The following is an 11,824-nucleotide window of genomic DNA, read 5'->3' as shown; positions in this document are numbered from 1 at the left end:
GTGGGATGCTCTCTGTAGAGATACTCTGCTATCGTCTACTTGCCTGCTGGCCTAATTCTTCCCAGGTTTCCACAGGGCAGTGATTTCTTATCATTCCTGTCTGTGTTTTTACGACCTTTTAATTTTCTGCAGTTTTTAATATCCCATTATTGTTGTTTTCCATGCTAATACTTGCATTTTTCTCTTTTATTGTTTGGTGCCTTTTGAAAAGCTTTTGCTGAGAGGCGGGACAGAAATCGTTCAAGTTCATAAACAAATAAAGACAGGCCAGAAAGCTCCCCGGTGCAAGTTCTCGATGATCTTGATAGACAAGTTCCAGATACACAGAGGCGGAATGTATTTATTTCTGAATAAAGGACACAAAAGCTCCTAACACCACTCAGCTCTGTACACAGGAGTAAAGAGAACCTGTGAGATATGTCATAAACTTGGCAGGATAGAGATAATGATAATGAAAAATAAATATTATTATTTATTATTTTAAAAAAATCAACCTCCAAAAATATAGAGTTCTATCTCAATCACCACCACTCGAAAGCCATCGAAATGCCACTGCAGGAAGCCAGCAGTGATTCAGGGACTTTCTCTGTCACTTGCTCTTGGTCAGTAATTGGGTTCGGAGATATCGGTGATGTCGCTCAGGTAGATGCGTGTCTCCCATTCTGACAGCTGTCGCACAAACCCCCGATTGGGCCGCATGTTGATTTTGCATTTCTGAACGTAGCTCCAAGACTTCTACAAAAAAAGCAAGCAAACAGCAGAAGTAGCAGGGGGAGTGGGGAGGAATCTGTCTTCTAACAACAGGGAGAGGAGGGATCTGGACACTCCACCGCACCCCCTAGCATCTTGGCCAGGTAACTAATCTCCAGCTCAAGCGTCTGGTGATGGAAAAGACATCCTTACCAAAGAACTTGGTCTTTCTGCCCAGCCTTATCTGGTGACATTCTTTGTGCAAAGCAGGCACTACTGTTGTGATTATTTATATCTGCCTTTGCTAAGTACATGGAGCTTTACAAACAACGAGGGCAATGTCATTTTCTGTCGTGCTTCTGGATTTGGGCAGCCACAAATGAACACCCCAAGGAGGGGTAAAAGGCAGGATATATGGATTGTAAGGAAGCAATCCTTCCTGCCCACCTCCTGCCTCCACTTACCTTTAAGTAAAGCCTGCAGGAATGCATGAGGTAGGCCATGACGGCTGTGCTGCACCTGCTTATGCCCATGGTGGAGAAAACCAGGACTCTTTCCTTGTGGATGTGACTGTCTAGAGAAGAGGAACAAAAATTAATGCCAGTGTGGTAACTGAACATTCTAAGCAAAAGACTCTTTTCAGCTTTCATTGTGGATGTCGAGTTGGTGAAAGTGACCAGGAGAGGCTGTAGGGTTTGGGTAAGGCTTGCTGGCTAAATGTGGTCAGCCCTACCATTAGGCAGAATGAAGCATCCACCTTAGGAGATTCTGGGAGACAGCAGCCCCTAAGATGGCCCACTGCTCACAGTTGTGGTGGAAGACATTGCCTCATCATCAGGGTGGAAGGAATTTTCAGTGCCAGTCTGCTGTCAAGTCAGCTTCAAAGGGGCAAGCGCACCACTGGGTTGCTAAATAATCATGGGTCCCCCCCCACTTCCTCAAGTGCACCTGCCTGGCTGCAGTGTGTCCTTGAACTGTGATAATCCCCCATGCTTGTGCTGATGAAAATGTGTGTGTGTGTTTGTATGTACAAAAATCTCAGGCTTTTGCATAGCTGGAATTTGGTCTCAGGCTGTTGGGAAATGTAGCACACACTGCATCTGGTTGGCACCAGACCGGCAGTGGCTGATGTACAACTCCCTGAGAGACATAAACCCTCACTGACTTTGACACTAGACTTCATGGTGAGCTGGGGATATTAAAAAAGAAAATTCTGGGTTAATGGGTATATTTTTGGACTGGGGAGAGGAGTATTGGCGTGTTGAATTTTTATGTTTATCTGCTGGTGGGTGGGGGTATTGTTCGGTTTATTGTTGGTGTACTGTACTGCTAATTTTTTTGTTACTGTTACAGGGGGAAGGAGCTGGTGGGGTTGTTGTTTTTTGTCTCCCCAATATGGAATCTTAATTCCCACCACCACTGACCTTTCTATGGTATAAGGCATATCTATTTAATATAAGTCTCTTGGAGAGCATTTGGGTGACAAGCAACTAATAAATTTAATAAATATTATTAATATTTCCACAACCAGGAAGTCAAGTGTATAAGATTTCTCTACAGGGCTTGGGAAGTTCTGGCCTGCAGGCCAGATTTAGCTTGGCATGGGTCTTAATTTGGCCTGGAAGGCTGTTCCTCCCCACCCCCCAAAAAAAACCCCACACCCACCTGCCCTCCAGCCTGATATCATATACGCATGAGACACAGAGTGGGAGATAGAGACACAGCTGGATGAACTGCATGACCAAGCTCCCCATGGGGAACTCAGGCAGACAGGTGATTCTGCAGAAAGCATAGGGCTGGCAAAGCTCCTTTGGCTTGTGCTTTCCGAGTGTCCAACTATGAGCTGGGTTCTGGGTGCTTGGGAAGCGCTACACAAAGGATTTTGACAAAGCGGGTGGGATAATCCAGCTATCAACTGGGCCTCTGATAGGTGAGTTGTCCCAACCCTCCTGTTAAAGTTGGCCTGCAAGGGTATGATAGTGATGAAAAGGCTCCCCACCCCGTCCTACCAGAGCTTGGTGCCCCTCCTTGGCGTTTCCCAATGTTTAGGGCATGGGGTAAGAGGAGAAGCCACCTTGGTCTACTCACCAATGAAGTGGCAAATCTTGGGAAAGTAGGAAAAGATCTCTGCATCTGGAGAATCCGGAATGGGGATATGAAGCAGTCTGTCACTGTCTTCAAGGAAACTGGGGAACAGCAAAGAGAAGACCTGCTGGGGCACTTGCAAAAAAAAACACCTCTACCAGCCCAGCAAAAGATGGCAAATGATGCAGGTATAGTCACCAACCTATTTGCCCAATGGCAGAAATGATGGGAGCTGGAAGTCCAGCACCATCTGGAATGTCACAGATTCCAGTGTTTAGTTCAAGTCCCCAGCCCACCTTGAAGCCCAAAGGGTGGCATTGAGCCGGTCATTCTCTCTCACCATACCCTACCTCATGGGGTGGAGCAAACTCTGTGAAGGTTAGCTCCCTGGGGGAAGGGGAGGGGATAAAAAGGCAACAAATAAAGGGGGAAGAAGGGCCCACAATCAGACACCAAGGACAGTGTTGATAATGGCAAGCCCCAAGAGGTTCATGGCTGAATGGGGCTTTGAACTGGGATCCCTTTGATCCCAGCCCAACACTCTAACGCAGCGGCTCCCAAAACGGGCGGTACCCCAAGGGACAGTGAGATTCTGGGAGGGGGCACTAAGATGCAGGGTCTCCACCTGCTTCATTCATTCAGCCTAGACACTGAGGTCCTCCTCCAAGGGCCTTCTGGCGGTTCCCTGGAAAAAAAACCTGACAGCCAACTACTGCTCAGCTGGTTGTCACCGGAACTTACAATGTGCCAGCTTCTTCGCAGACATTGAGATGGGCTTTGATTTTCAGATCCTTCTGTATTTGGCTGTCGCAGGCCTGGGCGTAATTTCCCATGTACAAGCGAGCTGGCAGGATCTCCACCGGGTAGGGCTTGAAGGCCTCTAGCTCCTTTAGGGGAAGGAAATATCATAATCATCATCAACAGCAACTTCATATTTATGACTTGCCCATCACCAGCAGGACCATGGCATGTTCAGATTTAAAAACAGTTAAAACATATTATATCCACAATAATAGGGTTGATCCTGAAAGTATTCTTAGAGGGGTTTAACAAGCTTCCCTCTGAGAATTTTAGCTCTGTGAGGGGAACAGGGGCCTCTGAACAACACCCTCAACATACTACAGCTCCCAGGATTCTTTGGGGGAAGCCAAATATTGTGAATAAGGCCTAGGTGAGTTGTGGAGAGTGGCCTAGAACATGCAGAAATAACGAGTGGACCAGGGGAGGATGGGTCTCCTGAGCTTCTCTGGAGGCAAAGAAGTTCAAGGACTGCCAGCCTGGTTTCCTCTTCAGGCACCTGGCTAAGGGATCAGCATAGTCGGAAGCAGTGTCCGGGTGGGAATTGCCAGGAAAATCTAGGAAAATCCAGACGTTTGGCAACCCACGTCAGCAAGAGCTCAGCAACTTTTGTCTCCTGATTTTCACTATTTGAAATATGGCAACCCTAGATCAGCAAGAAGTGACTATAAGGCACACATGATGTCTGCTGCTGAAGAATCCAGAGAGTCGTCCCCCCCCCCCGCAAAAAGCTCCTCTCTCCCCTGGTCTCCCATAACACAGAGAGGAATGAAGAGGGTGAAGCAAAGAGAGACATGATGAAGGAGCCTCATGAGGGTTGCTTGGGATGGACCTGGAGGAGGAATCTTAAGAGAGCAGTGGAAAGCAGGGGTCCTTTAGTCCTTGCAACTGCCTCATTAGGGCAAGACCTACTGGGATGAGTTGCTAGGATCACTAGGCCTGTGCTGTTTGGGTTTCTTTGAATAAAGAGTTAACTTCACTGACACTGGTGTTTCACAGGCTCCTGACAGCTACTCTATCTGGCACTTGGAACTCTCCCCAGGCCATCCTCATTGGTGGTGCTTCACACCTGGGTGTTTTGGCCCAGCTGGAAGGAATCCCTGAGCTCTGATAACACCTCAAATGACTGGAGGGTAGAGGGGGAGTGAGCTTATGTAGAAACCAGCCTACTGCACAAAGGTAAACTATACATTCACTGGTCTGCCCACACTTGCCTCTGGACCTGCCTACTGCCACGTGGCCCAGGGAAGGTTGCGCTTTAAGGAATGCGGCCCCCCACCCTGGTCTGAAGGTCCAATCAAAAGGGGGGTGCACGCAACATACGCCAACACCCCATACCCTGCCAAAAATATGCACGCTGTGAGCAGCAGCCCAACCTGAAGAGGAGATGGCAACAACCTCATTAAGAGGTTGAAAGCCTGCTCTCTGCTGAAGTATCCCTCTCACCTGAGGCATCCAGAATATCTTCTGGGTCCGCAGGTAATGGTAAGTCGCTGTGAACAATTCGTACCCGCCCCTCAGGACCAGGACTGGGTAACTGGTGAACCGCTGCATAATCCTGGCACAGCGAGCTGCGGATCCCACTGGGGCATCTAGATAAATTGTGAGAGGCATGTGTTTAAAAAGAAAAGCACTCCAGAGGCACCCGCTTCTGGCCTTGTCACCAGCGGAACCATTGGATTTGCTATTGATTGCATTTCTCCCATTACTTTTTTAGCTCACCGTTCAAAACAGTCTGATGACAATCTCTGTTACCTTTTCCTCCCACCGTTCAAGACCACCTGCTTCTGAAGGCATGCCTCTTCCCATATACTCCCTCCCCTGGAGTGTTGTAGTGTGTCTGGTGATATCACATAGAGACATAGGAAGCTGTGTCAACCTAGAAACTTGGGTCTCCAGCTGTTGTTGCACTACAACTGCCATCATCCCTAGCTAGCAGGACCAACTGTCAGTCATGATGGGAACTGTATAGTGGTACCTCGGTTCTCAAACTTAATCCGTTCCGGAAGTCTGTTCCAAAACCAAGGCGCTCTTTCCCATAGAAAGTAGTGAAAAATGGATTAATCCATTCCAGACTTGAAAACAACCCCAAAAACAGCAATTTAACATGAATTTTACTATCTAACGAGACCATTGATCCATAAAATGAAAGCAATAATCAATGTCCTATACTATAAAATAATTAAGACAGTATTATAGATGATTTTTAAAAAAATTCTTACATGCACTGATGATAGTCATTGTTTGGATGGGGGGCTTTTATCCATTTCCATAGTCACACAATCAAACAATCCATCAGTTGCTGAACTAGGTTCCACACAGTGACAAAAACAAATTAACCAAAAAAGCCTCAAAAGCAAAAACGCAAAATAAATAGCAAAAACAAAAGTGCCAAACTCAATCCATTCCAGAAGTCTGTTTGACACAGCTTCTGATTGGTGCAGGATCCCCAGAAACAATAGCCGACAGCCGCATCAGACGTTCGGCTTCCGAAAAACGTTTGAAAACCAGAACACTTACTTCCGGGTTTTCAGTGTTTGGGAACCAAGGCATTTGAGTACCAAGGTGTTTGAGAAGCAAGGTACCACTGTAGTCCAAAAGCAGCTGAAGACCCAAGTTTGGGAAACCCTGGTCTACCATGACCAGCAGTGGCTCGCCAGGAGTTCAGGCAGGAGTCTTTCCCCAGCCCCACCCTGGATATGCCTGGAACTGAACCTGGGACCTTCTGCATCCAAATCAGGTGCTCTGCCAACTAACTAACTGCCCATCCATGCTGACATCCACAGGGGGCTTTTTGATCAAAACCTGCAGAGTCACTTTCTTTTGCCCTCAGATCTCAATAATGTGTTTTGTTCACACCAAGTGCAGTGAGGAGGACACTTCAAAACCAGACCCTTTGGCTCGGCATAGTGTCTGCCTGTTTTGCTCGTAGCTCCCTGGCTTGTCTTAACAACCTCTAGACTGCCACCATCGTGATTACAGTTAGAACTTACTCTCCTCAGAAGATGGCTTGGTTCTTAATTTGTTGATGTCCTCTCCCATGTCATATGCTGGGTGGAGGAGAAAAAAATGAGAAAATTTGTAACAGATTATTAAGAGCTTTTACTTCAAGATGTGTCCCAGCCCTTTTTAAGCTTCGCTCTTGCGTGAGCTAGGATTATGAGATCAAAACAGCAAGGCTGCGCAACCTGCAGCAAAAAGAGGAAGACTTACGGGTTAGTTCTTTATCCACTTCATACAAATCATAATCTATGTCATAAGCAGCATCCACCGAGGTAGATTTGCCATCGTATACCACGCAGTATCGAACACACTCCAGATTGACGGACGGAGGAACTATGAATTTGCCCAATGCATTCTTTAGAAAGAAAGAAGGGTGGGGGGCTGGATTAATGACTTTGTGAAAAGGAATACACTTCTTACTGTGTTGCATGAAAGATACTTGCATTCTAAAAGACGTGTGTGCTTGGAGCCCTGTTACCTCTTAGGCCCAGGTCAAATCTTGTACCTTTCGCATCAACGGAACTGTAGGCACAGAGACCCTTTCAATTACCTTTCTGTTGTTTTGTTACCATTAGCATTCTTTGTTCAATTTATGTTGCCTGCTCCAAAAGTCTCTCAGCGACCAACTTTAGATGAATAATTAAAGAAAACAGCCAGCAAGTTTAACGCTAAAACAAATGTCCGTCCCCCGCTTTAAACAAATGATGCATTACGCCCAACTGTCTCAAAAGCCTGGTAAAAGAGGTATGTGAGGGGAGGGAACCTCAGAATTGGGGGCCAAATGTGGTCTCTAGACCTTTCTAATTGGCCCTTGGGACTCTCCACAGGCTAAAACTCCTCCTCTCTTTTCCTCAGGCCATGCCCCACACCGGCCCTACTTTGTACTCTCCTTGAGTGTTTTTGCCTGGCTGGAATCTGACAATGCTTCTTGCTTGCCTGGTTGGAGAATGGAGGGGCATCACACAAGAGAGTCAAACTGATTGCATAAAGGTAAAATTTACATCTCCACCCACTTTCCTCTCTGGTTACATTTCCTGCTGGCATGTGGCCTCTGGGAGTTAGCTCTGAGGCATGTCTTAACCTGGCACTGAACAGATATTGATGTGAGCGCCAGGCAAGCCTCATGGTACAGTGAAACAGCACAATCAGATGCATATTTACTCATAATTAAATCCCACTGTGCTGATTATAGCTTTAGTTGGACTTTTAATCTGCTACTTGTATTGTGAAATAACCAGCCTCATATAACCAACATGCTTAAGTCTAATTAATGCATGAAGGGAATAATACCATGCAGAAGATGTTCTGCCAGACTTAGCTACGTCCATTCCCTTCACCTTGGGACAAATTAGGTAGTCAAGCCTTTGCTCGCCTCTAGTCCACCTGGGAAGCTCAGTGTGTGAAGAGGTTTGAGCTGGTTGCTCCAGCTCAAGCGCATGGCTCTCACCAGTCATTCTTGAGTTTGTATACTAATGATCTAAGAACTTTGACAACTTTGTAACTAACCTAAGTTTTACTGCCTGGGCAACTTCTCTGAAGCACATGAACATAAACCATTTGTGGTCTTTTCTTATGCTGGGGGAAGAGGGAACCTTTGGAAAAAAATATTTTCAGGGGACATTTTGGAACTCACTTGAAAGAGCATATTTTAAAGGTTTTACAGCCTGCATTTCCTTACTTTACTACATATTTTGTGATGTTAAATCTCTGCAGGGGTTCTCTCACCAAAAAGAAATTTGGATCTCAGAATCCAATGATCTATTGCACCAACATATATAACATGGCTTTTATTTTATTTTAATGGTTTAATTGCTTCCGCCAACCTTTGCCTTACAGTGAAAGGGCTCCGGCAGGGGAGAATCTAATGCTTCACTTAGGGTCTGTCCAACAACAGGAGATGGCTGAAAACAAACAACCAAGACACCCCAAAATGTCACTCGCCTTTCTGACTCGTATCGCTGTCATCAAGTGGCTTTCATTGTACTCCCTCCTCGTACGAGCATCTGAAAACAATGCAACAGAAAAGAAAGACATGAAGAAAGCAAATGACTGAACTGAAAACAATGAGAAATTTTATTCCGCCTTTGCTATTTTTTTCAAACGCTTCTGCATTTTCTTCATTTCTACTCTACATGAACTGTTTATCTGCAAAACAATGTGATTTACTTCTGTGAAAAGGTAAGAATTCCCCCTTGCCCTGTGTTTCTGCTTGAGTCACTGCTCTGGCTTTACCTGGGGCAAGTAATCCTGTTGCAGGTCTGCAATTGGAAGGGACACCTGATGCACAGGGAGCAGAATGACAAAGCCCCATAGAATATGGGGTTCAAGCCTTTACAAGGCTGGTGGTCTTGATGGCTATGTAGCATCTCCACATTCTGTGGCAGGTCAATCTGCTTGGTCACTGCAGACTAAATGGAACTTGCATCTCTTTCAGTGAAGCCCTCGTTATATTCTTACACCCAATGCCAGCAGATGGAAGTAGGAGCAGTCACAAAAGTGAAAATCAAGGAGGCATGCACCGGTCAGTGAGGATGCATTCATGGGTCTCAGGGCAGCCTTCAATTGTTTAAGCAATTTCATTTCTCATCATTTGGAAACAGGAGGAAGTCAAGAAACCCTTGACATGCTTCTGTAGGGTGGGGAAAGATACTAATTTTGTAGCTGAGGAAACAGGCGCAGGTCAATGGGCTTGTTATTAATGATACCTTGCTATAAGGATTAAGTGTATGTACAATGTCATTTGCAAGCTACAGGGTGGTTAATGATAATGTGACAGGAAGTCCAGCTGATGCCAATGGGAGAGGTAAACTCTGAACAACCACAAGCAACACACAACTAATAATGTGCTAACAAGTATTTATACAAAATACATAGACAGAAAATATATCAGAGTCACAAATAATAGAAGTCACATAAATGTTCAATGAACAAAAATAGAAGACATAGTCAGTCAGTATGAAAGAACATAACTTACCCATTAAACAGAGATAGTTTGGTTCTGCTAGTCTAGAGATTTTTGTGGACTGGTTCAACATATTATACAGTTCTGTTGGTTCACACAATGCCACCCCAGCCATGATGCTAGACAAGAATGATTCAACACTGAGGACACAACTGTATTCTCAAAAAACTGAACTCCTGTAAGTAGGCTACTTCACATTCAGGTAGTTCATCCACAAACAGAAAAAGGCCTCTTCATATCTCAGCTTGCAGTCTGGAAATCCAGGTAGTTTGTTCTGTGCAGGAATCTGGGTGTCTGGATACTGTTCAACCGAAAAAGCAAAGAGAAAATGTGGATTGTTAACCAGGGCTTCCATCTAGTTATAGAAATCACACCACCTTTAATGAATTAAAAACATAAGAAGAGCCTGCTGGATCATGACAATGGCTCATCTAGCCCAGCATTTTATCCTCCATTGTCAGTGAAGACAGAGGGACGCCAACAACAATATAAAATAAATAATATAGATGCATATAGAAATATGCAGTTAAACTCTGGCACTCATTTCCACAGGAAGCAGTGATGGCCCCCAACTTGGATGGCTTTAAAAAAGGATTGAACCAAATCATGCTAGCCACGATGCCTATGTTCTGCCTCCACAGTCAGAGGTGGTAACACTTCTGAACACCAGTTGTTGGAAACTTCAGGAGAGGGTGATGCTTTGTGCTGCCCCTGCAGCTTGCAAAAAAAAAAAAAAAAAGACTCGCTCTCTGTCTCTGGAGGTTCATGGTTGTATCTAGTTAAGAATATACTCACTGAAATCAATCAAGTAGGTGTAGTGTAGTGGTTAGAGTGTCAGACTAGGACTTGCAGTACCAGGGTTCAAATCCTCAATCAGCCATGAAGCTCACTGGGTGACCTTGGGCCAGTCACTGCCTCACACAGCCTAACCTACCTCACATCATTGTTGTGAAGATAAAATGGGGAGAAGAAACAATGCATGCCAACTTGAGAAGCTTGGAGAAAAAAAGCTGCGATACAAATGCAATAAAATAATAATAATAATCATGCCCATTGGACCTGCCTACTGCAGGAGTGATGCAAGGATGCAATGGGATGAAGCCTGCAAATCACCCTTTAAGGAAAGATGGGTTATCACTGCAACAGCAAGATTTTAACTGTATGCTTCTGAAAAATAAGGTGAGGCCAGACCACAACAGGCAGATTGTGACCATTTAGTCGCTTTGCGTAAGAAATATATACTCCATCTTGCATCACAAACTGAGGCAATTATTTAAAAAATGAAGCAAGGAAATGTTCCTCAAATATCAATCAATCCAATTCATGAAAACAAATAATAATACTAATAATTATTATTATTGACTGAATTATTATTATCATCATCATCACAGCATGATGATGAATGATGGAAGCCCACCAACCTGAGTGGCCTCAGGTTCCCGTTGCTATGACACTTGTGGCTCCCGTTGCCATGGTGCGTTTGTCAACTGTTGCCACGGTAACCATGGTACCTTGTGTTCCACAATGCCGGCAGCTGCGACGTCATAGTCACGGAGGCCACGCCCACCTTCGTAGCGACTGCCTTGCTTGACAGATAGGTTGGCTCACAGCGGGCAATATAGGAGCCCATCGACGGGCGAACGGGACACCAGGCTCTATCTCTTCGTTATCGGCTTGGCTCACCGCCCCACGGCCTTCCCTCACTCTCGTTAGGCCCATCGTCTCGCTCTTGTTGTGCAGCGAGGCTTCACGGTACCCAAGGCCTGACGCCACTGCCGGTCTTCTCACGCTCGCTGATTAGCGCGATACTTTGGCGCAACGTCTGCCCATAGGACACGGGGTCCTAGACGCAACAGACTCTCGCGAGAGTTGCAAAAAAACCCTATTCCCCGCCCCGCTTGCATCTAGCTCTGTTCTATTCGTAGGACATCAAAAGTACCTTTTATCGGTTTTAAATATTTAAATGTTTAAATATCGGTTTTGTGTGGTTGTTTTTTTTTTAAAGTAGGTTCATCTCCATTCATCCCCTTCCCCATTGCTCTACTCTCCGGATAGTTTAAAGGCTAAGGAAAAATAAAGAAACTGACATTCTGAAGAACTGATAGGTATTCTGTATATTGGCTTTATGCCCCTTCGCTGTATCTGCACAGGAAAAATAATATCAGGTCTCTTCAATTGTACTTTATTAGGGTTATTCCCCCCCCCCCCTTCTGCTACTGTGCAACTTCACGGAAAAATTTAAATATTTTTTAGTGTTTACAGGTTACTATTATTAACATGAAGTTT

The 11,824-nt window shown here is 45.2% G+C and overlaps 1 protein-coding gene across 2 annotated transcripts; it reads right to left on the bottom strand.

Annotated features, from left to right (window-relative positions):
- Positions 1 to 449: 449 nt before the first annotated feature.
- On the bottom strand, positions 450 to 11,394 carry STYXL1 (serine/threonine/tyrosine interacting like 1). 2 transcript variants are annotated; one of them, XM_083587975.1, is made up of 10 exons: positions 11,042 to 11,394; positions 9,551 to 9,839; positions 8,518 to 8,579; positions 6,787 to 6,931; positions 6,567 to 6,623; positions 5,020 to 5,165; positions 3,517 to 3,662; positions 2,779 to 2,876; positions 1,155 to 1,264; positions 450 to 735 (listed from the first exon to the last, which is right to left on the bottom strand). In XM_083587975.1, the coding sequence occupies exons 2-10, from the start codon at positions 9,651 to 9,653 to the stop codon at positions 604 to 606; spliced, it is 999 nt and encodes a 332-aa protein (XP_083444101.1). In that variant the 5' UTR covers positions 9,654 to 9,839; positions 11,042 to 11,394; the 3' UTR covers positions 450 to 603. The 2 variants fall into 2 exon arrangements, with proteins under 2 accessions (XP_083444101.1, XP_083444100.1); XM_083587974.1 differs by lacking the exon at positions 11,042 to 11,394 and having other exon boundaries at positions 9,551 to 9,875.
- Positions 11,395 to 11,824: the final 430 nt, after the last annotated feature.

Source organism: Podarcis filfolensis, assembly GCF_964270895.1.
Source record: "Podarcis filfolensis genome assembly, chromosome: 15".
In the NCBI taxonomy this organism is placed as follows: Eukaryota; Metazoa; Chordata; class Lepidosauria; order Squamata; family Lacertidae; genus Podarcis; species Podarcis filfolensis.
This window is presented reverse-complemented; position numbering and strand designations above follow the sequence as displayed.